This window comes from Phacochoerus africanus, chromosome 14, assembly GCF_016906955.1.
Source record: "Phacochoerus africanus isolate WHEZ1 chromosome 14, ROS_Pafr_v1, whole genome shotgun sequence".
In the NCBI taxonomy this organism is placed as follows: domain Eukaryota; kingdom Metazoa; phylum Chordata; class Mammalia; order Artiodactyla; family Suidae; genus Phacochoerus; species Phacochoerus africanus.
The window spans coordinates 13,219,516-13,234,215 of NC_062557.1; the positions used below are offsets into that span (position 1 = coordinate 13,219,516).

The window sequence follows — 14,700 nt, forward strand, 5'->3', positions numbered from 1 at the left end:
GTCATTAGTTTGTTTACAGCGTTGATGATGGTTCGATTATCAAAGGTAGTGCAGTGTCCTTTTTAATATGCTTTATTTTGAGAGAATTATTCATTTCAGACTTGCAGAAGAGTTGCAGAAACTGCATCCCCTTTCCCCAGATGCTCTCAGTCTTAACATGTCACCACATTTGCGGTCTCATTCTTTCTCCGCATCTCTACGAGGGCGCGTCGGTAAGGACACAGACACACACGTGCTCTCTCTTCTGAACCATCTGAGAGTAAGTTGCAGACTTGCACTTAAATGATGCCTCTTGGCGCCTAAATCATACCATGAGTATTTCCTAGAAAGGACATCTCACGGTACTGTGTTTTTTGATAATTGCTCTGAGAAGTTATTTAGACAGAGCAGCAGCTCTCCAGGTACAAAGGGGGAGAGGCCCCCAGGGTGGTTGTCTAACTGATGGATGCCGTAGGCGGCCTTGGGCTGCCTCTCATCAGCTCTCCCAGGCGGCAGGTAGGTTCAGCCTCTTGGCCTTTCCATGGAACCAGCAGCAGCGATGCTAATTAAAGTCAAGATTCACAAGACTCCAGGAGCTTGGCCGACAACCCACAAACACTAACCAGCCTCGGGAGACTAGGATCTGCCACACTGTGATGTATTGCGCTTGGATTTAAGCCTTGAGTCCCGTCGAAGACAGCGTCTTCCACTTGGTTAATTAGAGGCAAGAAGTCTTGCTCTTCCTTGGTCATTATTCTCCCAGATGCTTCTCGGCTTGCAAGACAAATGGGAAGAAATGAGACTTTTAAACTAATTGTCTACATGACTAAGCAGCTCTCTCGTGCAGGGCTCAGGGACTGAGGCGGGAGTGACAAGATAAAGGCAGACCCTGGGGGCCACAGGCTGTGGGAATTGACGGGTCCCCATGGTCTGGCGTGAGGGTCTCCCACGATGCTGGCTGTTACAACCACCGTTCCTGGAAGAGTGGCCCTAAGAGCCCCCAAGCTGGTCATTATTATAAAGAAAGACCAAGTGGCATGTGTGTTTTTATCCCAGAGGGTACGGGCCACGGAAAACCAGAGCCTTGGCCCTCAGACACACGAGGCGCTCACGCCTGAAGAAGCCACTCAACGAACATGTGTCTGTCAGCAAAGCGGTCCAGAAAAGCAGCTGCTCCAGAGCAGAGTTGGCCTTTCCTGAGAGGCGCTGATGGCAGGGCTGGGGAGGAGTCCTGTTGAACTTTGAGAAACCAGAGCAGTCCCCAGGGAACCCCTGGCAGGAGGTGGAAGAGGTCCCAATCCCTCTTTTAAAAATTGTTGTTAAAATACAGTCTTTGCAATGAGATCCTGCTGTACAGCACAGGGGACTGTATCTAGTCACTCACGGTGCAGCGTGATGGGGTAGTGTGAGAAGAGGAATGTGTGTGTGTGTGTGTGTGACCGGGTCACTTTGCTGTACAGCAGAAGTTGACAGAACATTGCACATCAACCACAACAAAAAAATACAATCTCTATGTGGTAAAATAGACCATTAAACCATAGAGAAGGCTCTAAAATGAAAAATTGTCTCTCCCCCTCCCCCAGTGATGGCTCCTGCTATTTCCTGTCGTTTCGGTAACCTTCCAGAAAGTTCTGCCTTGCACCTCTCGCCTTTCTCACGGAAGTCACCTCATGGTTCCCAGGTCCACTCACGTGGCGTGTGGCATCCTCCACACGGCCATTCCCTTCCTTCTGTCCCCAGGCCAGGCAACGACTGTTCTCCAAATCCTCTCCTCTGTCCGTTCTTATTCTCCAGACTTTCTGCACCAAAATGCACTGGCTGCAGTGGGCATCCAGGCCTTCGGTGAGCACGTTTCCAGAAGCTTGGGTGCCTGGATGAGCAAAGTAACCTCACCTCTTAACCCATAGCGTGTGTTCCTGCCTGCCTTGGTCGTGCACGGGAGCTCTCCCACCCCCCAGCATGCTCACCTTCTTAGAAAGGGCAGACCCTGGCTGCCGCCCGGTGGCCCAGCCAGGACAGTTCCATAGTGTAGACGTGACCTCCCAGGAGGCCCAGAGCAGGGCACACCTGCTCATTTCTGTGCCCGGCTATTTAATTAAAGGAAGAGTCAGGGAGCTGAGCACCAGTGTCAGTGGTGACTCCCGCGCCCTCCGCTGGGACCACAGCGCAGTGCTGCGGCCAGCGCGCCGGGCAGGGCCTTGCAACACGGGGGACGGTTCCCTAAGACGAAGGCCATCCTGCCGCACCTGGTGACGGTCAGAGACGTTCCCCACCCGCCGAGCTCCCTCCCTCTTCAGTTCCGCTACTCACCTTGACTCCGCTTTTGTTCTGCATCCATCCTGCTCTCCGAGTTTGGTTTGGTGTTTTTGCTTGTTGACGGCAGTGTTTTCAAGCTACTCACACTTACTGTAATTTCCAGGCCAGGGACCGTATGATTAGTCCCTTCTTCACGGAGACACCAAGGTGTCAAGGACAGGACTGACACCAGCACGTGTATTGTTCATTCCTGGTGGCCTCTCCCAGCTAAGAATTCCAGGCTTTCGCCTGAGGTGGAGGCTCCATCTCCTCCCCGTGGCCCTTTGCACAGGATGCCAAGGCTGCTGACTGGACTGTTTGTCACGGGGGCTCTGGGCGGGGGGACCTGCCATCCCCGATTCCCGCCGGGGCCTGCCTCTCCCCGTACTTTGTCACATCTCTGCCAGCCTGCCGTCCCCTGCATTCATTTCGCTAATTGACAGTTTTACCAAGTGGCAGGTGGAAATATCCAAAGAGCAAAGGAGTTGAGTCCTGACTCTGGAGCTGAGGCAGGGAGGTCGATGACAACTAGTGCGCAGCCTCCCTCCCGTCTTAATCACCTGCCTTTTCTATGCCAGGCACTTGCTGTGTGAGTTGCAGCTTAAATCCTTGTCATGCCTGATCTTTGAGAAAGGGTCACGCACATGCTGTTCCTTTGACCACACAGCAGCCGTGCACGGGGACAGTCACAACCCCATTGTGTCTTTACCAAGAGGCACAGTATGACGCCCTCAGCTACATCTGGCTTTTGGCCTCTGGTTGGGTGCTTCACCCCTCTGTACCTCCCACTGTCCCTTGGGTGTCAAACATGGTGCTGTGAACACAAATGTCATCGTGTCTCGGGGAGTCCAACCAGAGATGTCTGGGTGCACACGCTGGCCCAGCCAGGTTTGGGCAACCCCCCACCCCCGCCCCCCGCCACACACACACACACACACACACACACACACACACACACACACCCTTCAGTCCCTATGCCTCTTTCTTCCTCCCAGATCCAAGATGGCGCCAGGCCAATGGCCATGAGTGAGATGGGCTCCCAGGCGCCCTCAGAAGAATCTTTTCTGCCTAAAAAAATAAAGCCCTAGTTTGTGTTTCCTCAAGGATCCAAAAAGCACTGATTTTCATTATCCTATTCAGGAGGTGGTGGTGGTGGTGGTGTGAGAGTAGTTGCATTTTTTGCACAAACATCTTGAAAAACTAGGTAGCTCAAGATCTTCTCCAGTTTGACTCAAAGGAGCCTGTCTGTTTCTAGTTGTGGAGGCTCATTTGTAAAGCACCGGGAGACCCCCTGTGGTGGAAGAATAAGCGCTATTTCCCATTCAACCGAATCTTTGGTGCTTCCCACCTCCCCACCTCTTGGTAGGGGAGATAAAGCATCTTCTTTCTGCTTTGATCTCCCTCAGAATAAAAAGCCCTGGAGTTCCCCTGTGGCTCAGCGGAAACAAATCTGACTAGTATCCATGAGGACGCAGGTTCAATCCCTGGCCTCGCTCAGTGGGTTAAGGATCCGGCGTTGCCATGAGCTATAGTGTAGGTCGCAGACTCGGCTTGGATCTGGTGTTGCTGTGGCTCTGGCGTAGGCTGGCGGCTACCGCTCCAATTTGACCGCTAGCCTGGGAACCTCCATATGCCACGGGTTCGACCCTAAAAAACAAAAATAAAAATAAAAAGTCCTCCTGAGCCTTGGATCTCAGCTGATCCCCAGACCCCACCTCCAGCTCTTCCAGAGCTGCCCCCCCACCCCCACCTCATGATGTGCTGAGAGGCGCTCATAGACACAAAGTTTTTATTTTTTTGCCCCCCGCCCGTCCCCTGCAGGGTGGCTGCAGGGCGGCTCTTGGATTGACCTGGGCTCCGTACTCCCACAGCCCCCGTCAGCGCAGTCTTGGCCTGAGGTTTTTCGCAGCGGGCGTTCTGCCGGGTGTCGCAAGACTTGGCTTTACCAGCCACGGCAGCCCTGAGGAGCCGCCCTCCTCGGGACCGCAGCTTTAGAATTTCTCATCCTCACGCTGGCCCCGTCCCCAGGCGCCTCGGTCTTGGTGTGGACTTGGATGCCCCTTTGGAGATCTCGGGACCTCTTCTTCGAGTGTTTTCTATTTTTCTCTGGCAGCGAGGCCTGGCTTTTAGAGGTTCCCATTGGAAGATGATCAGTGAGTCCTCTGAAGGTGGTGCTCAGAGGAAGGAGTCTGTCTTTTGACCCTCATGGCTGCACCGAGACCTCTTCTCATGGGCAGACCAAAGCCAGACGGATGCTGGAGAGCTGGTGGGGGCGCCGCCCGTGGTTTGCTTCCTCTTCCTCTTAGAGACTCCACCTGCTCTTACTTTTCCCCAGGAATTCCTTCTCACTCGTCTTCGCATAGTTAGTGAATATCAGGAATAAGCAGAGGAATGCAAGTGATTTCTGCCTAAGGGAGCAGATGTCCCCACTGCTGGGAGCACCTCCAGTAGGTTCACTTGAAGTCTTCCAGGCAGCGGGGATGGATTCGCCCATTTCCCCAAGGCTGTTCTCCTCAAAGCCAGTGCCACTGAGGCTCTAGCATCTGCTGACAGTACTTTTGCCTTGAGCTTCTGCAGCTTCTCTGTTCTCTGCTCTCAGAGATGGCTGGTGTTGCCTGGTTTCCTTGCCCGGTCTCCGCATCTGCCCTCACACGGACCTCGAGACCCACTCAGCCTCACATGAGTATGTTCCAGTTTTCTCAGTGACAGCCCTGTCTGCTCTGGGCCAACACTTCTTTGTCATGGGTAGGGGGGCAGTGTGCACTGCAAGATTGAGTAGCAACATCCTTGGCCTCTACCCACTAGATGCCCATAGCTCCCCCGGCCCCAGTCATGACAGCCCCAAATTAATTCAGAAGTCGCCAGATGTCTGCAGGGCAGGGGGCGGAATCATCCTGGGTGAGAAGCACTGGTGTTACATCCAAAGAGGGAGGGGCCATTTCTTTAGCCATTACTGTCTGGGGTACCATCAGTGTCTGGATGCAGTGCTCCATGAGAGTGGGTTGCTGTTGGTTGGTTGGTTGGTTTCACTGACGAATCAAGGGCAGACCCCTGCTTGATTCTTGGGAAGAAACATCGTGCCCTCCTTTCTTCCTGCAGAGCCTTTTGAATGGTTTGGAGTGGCCTGTGCATGGGGAAGGGTGCAGGCTGCAGACGCCGCTGCTGCTGCTGGCCTTGGCTTCCAAGGCACTTTGTCCTCTCCCAGGAAAAGCATGGTGGAGACATGGCGCGTGAAGGGCAACCCCAGCGCCCTACTGCGGAGGCAGGACCCGTGTCATGAGCAGGACTAACAGTGTGGCCTCTGCAGAGTGACCCGCAGGGCCCCGTGCATCCCCTCGCTTATTCCCACCGTGCCTGCCCAGCCGTCCCTGGTCTGAATTCTCCTCCCTCTAAGAAGCAGGGGGTCGCTTATAAAAGTTACAGACCACCCCGGAAAGGAAAGCTATCAGTTATGAAGAACTTACGTTGAATTTATGACCTGCTTTCCACCGAGACAGGTCCTTAGAAGCAGGTTTTATTTGATAAGAGAGTGGGGACGTACCAAGGAAACCTTCTAGAAGATGAGGAGGAGATGCGACAGAGGAGGTGGGAAGGAACGGCCCCTGAGACTCGCCTGGCGTTACAAAAATAACTGCAGGAGGGGCCGTGCCCTCCCCCAGTGCTGGCTTCTGTGTGAAATGTCGTCGTACGTTGTTCAGCCTTCAGAGCAGCCCAGGGTCGGAGGCGTGACTCTTCTCCCCATTTCACGGATGAGGAAATGGGTTGAACCACACTTCACAAAGATGCAGAACTGCCTGGTTGGTTTAAGACTTCTGCTGGCTCAGAATCCATTCGTGGTGCCCTGGGTACCAGCTGCGGGGAGGAGGATTGCGATTTTTATTACCTCCCAGCATCCCTGGGATCCTGGGACTCCAACAGGCCACACCCTTCCATGTGGCTGAGAAAGTGAGCAGGGCACTCCTTCCTCTTAGTCAAAGTCAGGCTCCCTAGCAGTGCTGCTTAAGCTGCTGTGTTTCTCAGAACACCTCCCCCCCCCACACACACACACACCACACCACAGAGCAGCTAGGCCTGCAGCCCCATCTGCATGAAGTGCCCTGGTGGACCCAGGAGGAGAGGAATGTCCAAGACAGACAGCAGACTCTGCCTCCTAGGGCACCCGTTCAAACCTCAACTCCTTGGCCACCTGTCTGCAGGTTGACCAGATGTACCCCCACTGGCTGAATTCCAGTTGAGCCCAGGAACCATGGCCCAGCCTCGCGACCACACCTACCCCCGTACTGATTGAAGATCCATTTAGGGGCTGAGGTTTTTAGAACTTCCCCATTGGAAGACAGGAATGACACAGCTTTTATTTTATTACAAATGCGGCTGCACAGAACCAGACATGGAACAGTGTTCCCAGACTCTCGGTTCAAGGGTACCGGCCCGCATTCGCACCCACATCCCAGCCTTCCAACCCGGAGGTGTGACATGTGGCCTCGTGCCTGTGGTAGCATCCTTGCCGCTTGCTTCCCGGCAATCTGCCTTCCCACCTAGGGTCTCGGTCCCAGGCGTGTGTGATGATTTGTACGGAGTGACTCTGTCATTGCTGGCTATGCCTGGCTTTCAAATCCGGTCGGCCTGCAGATCCTCCATCCAGAATTCTTCCTGCCTAACCAGCCCCAGCTCCCCGGGCCACGTCCCTGCCCACCGAGGGCTGCCGCCTGGGTCCCGGAGCCCCTGCTGACCTCTTCGCTCTGTTCTCTCCGCAGTGCGGCAAAGGAGCCGAAAACTTCGACAAATTCTTCACGCGTGGGCAGCCTGTCCTCACTCCGCCCGACCAGCTGGTCATCGCTAACATAGACCAGTCTGATTTCGAAGGGTTCTCGTATGTCAACCCCCAGTTCGTGCACCCCATCTTACAGAGCGCAGTATGAAACTCACCCGTGAGAACAAATGCCTCCCCAGCGCCCAGCCGCCCCCGCCCCCCGGTCCCCCAGCAGTGGGAAATGACCCTCAACCCTAAAATTTGAAGGCCACACCCCTGTTCCTTATTCCAGGTAGAGGCCTGAAAATTGTAGGGGTCTTAGTCCACACGTGATCAGCTGTTCAGGGTCTCTCACAACCAAGAACATTATCCTCGTGGAAGGTGATGTCATGTAGAGTGAGTGGTTGATTTAACCCATCTGGCTGTAGGTTAACCCTTCCTAGAAAGCAAACGGACTCTGGCCCCTTTTTGGGAGGGGGGTGGGGATACAATTTGATATGTTTTCCATCATTGATTTTCACCACCCGGCCTCCCCAACGCAAGATGGCAAAATGAACCCGCCCCCCGGTCCAGGAGTCTGGAAGCCTCTCCACCCAGGGCGTGTTTGGAATGAAAGAACAAGGAGCCCAGAGAGTGAGCAAGGCGGGGGCGGGGGACGCTTCCGAACACCCGCTGCTTGTGTTCCCTTCCTCGCCGGAAACGGTCCCTAGAATCCGAGAGGCCGGGGTGACTCTAGGCCCAGTGGCAAGTCATTTGCAAGCTCACTGTTCCCAGACGTTGATAGTCGTAACCCAGTCCGGGTCCAGCGGTTACCGGTTTGAAAAACAGAGGAAGAAGACCTCCATGGAGTGTTGAGGGCATCGGTCATGCTGTCCCCTAGCTCGGTTGCTAACTGTCTCGATACTTGCATTTGTTTTTAAGAGGCCAAATCTTCTAAGGACTTTGCTGAAGGAGCAGGTGACGTCATTTCAGATCAAGGATGAACCAGTGTGTGTGTGTGTGTGTGTGTGTGTGTGTGTGTGTGTGTGTGTGTGTGTGTGTGTGTGTGTGTGTGTGTGTGTGTGACGTTCATTTTAGTCTCTGGGAGATTGCTTTGGATCCAGGGTGCCATCAGCCGTCATGCCACTACTCACGAGTGTGGTCAGCCAACCCCCCTCACCTCCATATTTTGCTGCCTACTTCCCCAGAAGCCGACGCGTACGCTCCCCCGGCCCCACCCCCTTTTGTACTTATTTATTGACTAGGCTGCGGTGTCGTTTATGCGAGTACGATGTACAGTAAGTTAATCCAAGTGTTGACTCTAGCCTCAGACCCTAGGATCGCTTCCCCTCCTGTCTCCAGCCCCCCCACATCCTCTTAAGGAGGAAGAGCAATCCAGTTTGGGTCCCCCATTTCCGGTTCCTGTTAAGGGACACACCTGGAGCTGTAGAATCAGGAAAGCTGGATGCCTCTCGGCTCAAAGATGTTTTATTGCTAGAAGGATTTTAATATGTTTTGCAAATGCATCATGCAATGAATTTTGCATGTTTATAATAAATCTTAGTAAACAGTGAATCTATATTATTGATATAATCGTATCAAGCATAAAGAGAATATTATAATAATTTTATAAGACACACCTGTGCTATATTTGTGAAGGCTCTCGTTTCTGATCTGCTTCGATGATTATGTTTTAGCTTCCTTCTTTGCTGCCCTGCTTCCTCTCTCCCCTCCCCCACTCTGTGCCTACCCTGCATTGGCACTGTTATCAGACATATTAATTTTTATTTTTTATTACAGTAGATCTAATTTTGAAAATGAATGGCTTCTTTACATGATTAATTAGGCTTATACATATATTATATATTTGATTCTACCTGCAAACAAAAGTTTTGTTGGGAGGGAATTTTTTTTTTTCTTTTGGCTGTGCCTGCGGTATGCAGAAGTTCCCAGGCCAGGGATCGAACCCAGGCTACTGCAGTGACAACACAAGTCCTCAACCGCTAGGCCACCAGGGAACTCCTGGGGGGATTATTTTTGAGGTGAGACTCCCTCTTCATTTCTGAGTGCCATCGTCTCTTCTGGTCCCTACATCATCTTCCTCCTGGCGACAGCAGGAGGGCTTTGGCTCCAGTGTGCCTCGTATGTTTGTGCGGGTGTGGTGTCGTCATGGCCCCCAGGAGGGACTTGCTTCGTTTCATTCTTCCTCCCGGCCTTGTTACTGTTCGTGACTTGGGATGGGAGGGGTGGGAAGGTGCTCTGCCCGATTGAGAAGCGTGCTGTGCACCTCGGTGTGTGCGGCACAAGCTGCCCCCTGCTTCAGCACGTGCAGACCTCAGGAGGCAAACCGCCCAGCAGCCCCTGGGCACAGCTGGACCCTGGCGCTCTCAGCGGGTGCTCTTCAGAGGTTGCAGATTTTCTTCCAGTTGTTGCTAGACCAGCCTTTGCTGTCATTTAAGGGCCCTTCTGTGATGACAGCCATCCCAAACACAAGGTCCTGGGAGGAGCCAGTCCAGAGCAGGAAGGACAGTGGTGATGGACGTGGCTGTCTCTCCTTTCCGGGGGCTGCTGTGTTGCCGCTTGTTCCCCCAAAAGCGTCTCCCAGCGAAGCCTCTTCTCATTTTTACCCTCTGGCTCTTCGCCTGAATCTCGGCTACCGCACAGCCACCGAGGGGTCTTAGAGATGAGATCGAAACCCTTGACTGGAGGAAGAGGTGGGGTCAGACCAGAAAAGAGCAACTCCTCATGCCGTCTTTTACGGCTCCAGGACTCAAAAGGGGCCCCGGCATATCCAAAGCTGCAGCCCTGCTGGTCGGCGCCCCTCTAGGGGCCCTTCCTCCCCAGGTGCCCGGCATTCGGTCTGAGAGGAAAGGGACCCAAGTTTAGAAAGAGCCGGCCACCCTGCCCCAGAATCCAGTAGCACAAGGCCAGATCCCCAGCCAAGCCCTGGAGGCAAGGAAGGCTCCAGAAAGGCGCTCATGGGGTTGTCAGCCCGCCGTTCGCTCCCAGGCCCCCAGCAGGTCACGCTTTGCTCACACAGCCAACGCGTTTCCAAACCATTTATTCATCTTTCTCTAGGAGACCTATTCAGCATCTCGGCTGGGTTGGATCCTTTCCGAATGTGTGGCAAAGTTTTAGAGAAAAATACCCTGTCTGGGGGCAGCCAGGACTCTGCGTCAGGGACAGCAGGCTTGAGGGCAAACTTGGGAGGGAAACAGTTCAACAAAAAACAATCAGGACCAGAAAAGTGTTAGAGTGATATGGCATGTTTGGTACATTGCTGTCCTGAACTGAGATAAAAGCTGATGCTTTTTTAAAGCAAAGTCTGAGCAGCCCAAGAGGGTCCTGCTGAGAGAACCCACATCGTGTGGGTGACCATTAGCAGAATCGGTTTCTCCAGTTCTGTGGCATTGTCCCCCCTTCGTGGGCATCGTGTGCAATACCACAGCAGGAAAGGGGCTGCTGCTTTAACCTTTAAAGGGGTTAGAATGAGGAGGACGCCTTGATGGGTCAGGCCAGTGAGGGAAGTGCCAGCCCCTGAGCACTGCCTGTGTCGCCAGGGCCCATGGCGATCCAGGCCCCCGGGATCACTCAGCACTACCTGGGGCGCTGTGACTCTGGAAGGCCACTCAGGTTGCCTTGCAAAATTGCCCCTCAGAAGGTGGTTCTGCTCAAAGATGAGACGTCTGCAGGCCGGGGGGCTGGCAGCCCTTCTCTTGCCATCTTGTTTAAGCCCACTAGGTGCCCAGTTTGAAGGAAAGTAGCTGGAATGTGCGCCCCGTGCTGCCCTCGGAGGTTAATGGGAGGTTCACCCGAGGCAAGAACGAATATCCAGGTCAGTAGGCGCCCCCAGGACCCAGAGCGACCACTCTTCATCACGCCTCTTGTGCGCCCGGGAGCTGGCACACGTCCCTGCAGGATCACTGTCTGTCTTGTCTTCAGAGATGGAGCAGACTCTCTTATTAGGGGTCTTGGCGGGAAATCCAAGCGCTGACAGCTCTTTGGGAACTTGGCCCAAGTTGGTCGGTGGGGAGATTGTGACGACCAGGATTAGTCAAGCCAGCTGACGACTGTGGATCAGCGCCCCGAGCTGCAGCCCCGAGCAGGACATGGGCACCTGCCGGAAGGAGCGGGCAGTCGCCCCAGAGCCAGCTGCGGTTCTTTCTGAGAAGGGAGAGGCCCCTGGAGGCCGAGGTCGGCAAGGAATTTAGAGAAGAGCAGGGTTTGGGCCCCGAAGGACCCTGGCAGTAGGAGGAAGCTGGGAAGGAGAGGGCGTTTGGGAAGGAAGCCGCTGTTTCCAATGGCTTTTCCATCTGGAAAGTTGTTCACGCGGGGGAAAGTCACTGTCCAATGGTCCTTGAGGGCAAGTTCATTATTCCTCCTGCGGAAACATCTCCCAGAGGCCAGCAGCCTCCTCCCCAGCTCCCAGAAACCCCTTTCCTCACTCTCCCTGGATGTGGCTCTGAATCCCCTGCGAAGGGCTGAACCATCCAGCAAGTGGGTCCCCTGTGGCTTCCGGCCGAGAATCAGGGCTGCTGGGGGAATGGAGACCAGGACGGCGCAAACACAACTGCCACCGCCGTCCCCTCTGATTTTGACTGGGTTTTTGTTTGTTTTTTTGGTTTTTTGGTTTTGCTGGGTTGGTTTTCTCAGTACTGAAGAGGAGGGCAGAGTGAGAGTCTTACGTGTGTAAAGCCTCAGAAAGGAAACACCATCTGACGGTTCTGTCCTCACTTTGGTCTTATGAAGTCACCTGTTTTCTTGTGTGTGCCCATCACACCATTTCCTGTTTCTTTAAGCCCAGCAAGGGCCAGAGTGCCTGTTCCCCCACTGAGCCCGGTAAACCATCGTGATCATAAAGCCACTGCTGAGGCGAAGGACCCAAAGATTAGGGACAGTCACAGTGAAGGGAAGGTGCACCCTGGTCCCTAGTGACCATGCACCAATCAACGAGGATGTCAGGTTACGTGTTATGAAATATACCAGACCATGATGGCATCTCCCATCATTTCCTGTTCAGGCAGGTGCAGCAAATCCTGGGAATGCTGTGTATGTCTGCTCTTTGAAGATACAGAAAATTGGGGAAGGTGGCCCGTATTAGACATGGATGGAGGCAGCCATCTGGAAAGGGTGTCAACCACAGTTGTGTTAATTCTCTAATGTCAGGGGCGCTTTGGGAGGGTTAAAAGCTGCATGACTAGGATCCCGGTGCCTCTGATCTGTGCGATCAGGTGTCAGTTAATAACCATGTAGGCCCAACTTCATCATCAGACAGCCTTACAATGACCCACACTGAGGCCCACGAGTTCCAAAGACTTTTTTAAAAACTTATGGGAGAAATTAATTTGTTAATTCCAATAGATCATCTGACTATACTGGGCTATTTGTACTTTTTTAATAGAGAAATTTAATAACTTAATTCTTTTAAAATGAGTTTTTAAAATAAAACTACTGACAATTTCATAAAAGTCCAGTCACATGGGGGCTGTAGGAGGACTCAACTGGGGTCAGCTAGAGCACTCCTGACCTGCACTCCCATTGCAGGATTTTCCCATCCGGTGGGGTATAGAGTCCATAACACAATAACCGGAAGTTCAGGCAAACTGAAATGGTAAAACAATGCCCTTCACGTTTTTAATAGACACTGGGGACAACTGTCTAGAAACTTTGGGACTGCAGGAAAGATGGCTTAATTGTCCCCCTTCTAGATGCAGCACTCGAATAGCATTCCCCAAATCCCTGGGGCCCCTTTCCTTGCTCTGCGAGGCTCTATAACCACCTTTCGACATGGTGGTGGCGAAGGCGCCTCCCCAGCTCTGTCTCCTGTCCCATGTGTCCCCAGGTCTGTCATAGTGAAAGTTCAGTGGTGCCCCATAAGGATTTTGCCCACTGGGAAACTCAGAAATACTCCATGATCCCCAAGAAGCAGTGGGAGCAGTGCACCCACCGGCATCTATTTCATACTCATCTCTCGTGTGAGTAGACAGAAGCCTACTTTTCAGAAAATAGGTGTTGTCTACTTCACAAGAACCACTTTTTTCTAAAATAAGACAAAAGGTGGCTTTGCATTTTCTGATTAAACAACTGCATCCTTGTCTCCTCTGCTTCACTTCAGGAGTGTTTATTCCTGTGATTGTAGATTTTGTTGATATGCTGCCTGGGAAAATGTGATGCTTTTCTTGAGGGGATTAGTGGACAATTCAAAATCATACATGAAGGTTGTTTTTCTTTTGAGTCTAAAAATTCACCTCATATCTCTTCTAGAGAGTCTTTCAGAATATCTTTGATAGATGGTCAGAAACATTTGAAATCATTGCTTTCGCTACATGATGTTTTTGAGGGGGGAGGGGTGAAGAGCAGACCAGGTTTAAATTGATAATCAGAAAACATCATCTCTCACACCCCAAATTTGTATGGAGGGTGAAGACAAAGAGATGGAGCTTGAGATTTTTCCTCCTGTGTGAGCACCTACTGACAAAATGTAGAGGCCATTCAACCGTCAAGAAACATTTGTTTTATAGCAGGTAACATGATGTATAAATTACTGCATCGCTTTAATTCGTATAACCGCTGATCTTTGTTTGCATGATATGCTTTGTTAGATACATTAATTGTAGTTTGGAAGCAAGCGTGTATGAATAAAGACAATGATCATTCCTTAGTGTGCTTGGTCTCATTTGCATGCCTCTGTGGCATCGCCGTCATTCTTCGTCAAGTGATCATCTGGCAAGTGTTAGCATTTGATTCCAGGCACACTCTTCAGACACTTCCATCTTTTCACCTGTGTCACGCGTGCCTCTCCATTCCGGCTCGCTGTTTTCATTTCTTAAAATACTTCCTGCTTTGAATTGAAACCCAAACAGTTCCTGGGATAAAGTCATTTATTCATTCCTGGAGCACCTGCCCAGGGGCCAGGAGTTGTGCCACACAGGGCACGTGGTAGAGAGCAAGGTTGGTGTGACCCCTGCTTGCATGAACCCCATATCCCTGCACCCCCAAACTGCAGAGGACACACAGCAACTGGTGAAGACACCATCCAGAGATGAAAACTCCACTTCCACTGGGAAGAGGATTCCCAAAGGAGTTCCATTCAAATCTTGGGAATTTTTCTCCAGAAGCAAACATTTTTCCTCACATCCCGTTGGCACTTCAGGATGCCACCATTTTATTTTTGTTTTTAGGGCAGCACACGTGGCATATGGAGGTTCCCAGGCTAGGGGTCTAATCGGAGCTGTAGCCGCCGGCCTACGCCAGGGCCACAGCAACGCAGGATCCGAGCCGCGTCTGCGACCCACGCCACAGCTCACAGCAACGCCAGATCCTTAACCCACTGAGTGAGACCAGGGATCGAACCTGCAACCTCATGGTTCCTAGTCGGATTTCTTTCCACTGTGCCACGACGGGAACTCCCAATGCCACCACTTTTCAAGCCAGCAGTCCTTGTCCTATACTTATTTATGGGTGAAAAATGGGGGCAATTTTCAAACGTGAAACGGAACATTCTGAGATACCTGGTGTCTTAAAACTCAACACTCCTGAGGGGATTGGCCTCAAAAAGAAGAAAAAAAACAATAAAGCCAACGAGCAAAAATACTACTTCTAAAGCCCAGGGTCAACCTTGGCAAAGTTCATTCTTCTTGCTGCCCCACTCACTCTGGGGAGCTGCTCTCAGCTCGTGCTCATCCCCGGCCGCCTCC

General features: G+C 52.4%; 1 protein-coding gene across 2 annotated transcripts in view; it reads left to right on the top strand.

Annotated features, from left to right (window-relative positions):
- PRKCA (protein kinase C alpha) overlaps positions 1-13,664 on the top strand; it is a 386,579-nt gene extending 372,915 nt beyond the window's left edge. Inside the window, exons 17-18 of one of the 2 annotated variants that reach the window (XM_047759338.1) lie at positions 1,774-1,821; positions 7,029-13,664. In XM_047759338.1, the coding sequence (XP_047615294.1) occupies positions 1,774-1,821; positions 7,029-7,193 (213 nt within the window). In that variant the 3' untranslated portion in view covers positions 7,194-13,664. The remainder of the gene's footprint in view (positions 1-1,773; positions 1,822-7,028) is intronic. The other variant, XM_047759339.1, reaches the window with a different exon arrangement.
- The last annotated feature ends 1,036 nt before the right edge of the window (positions 13,665-14,700 follow it).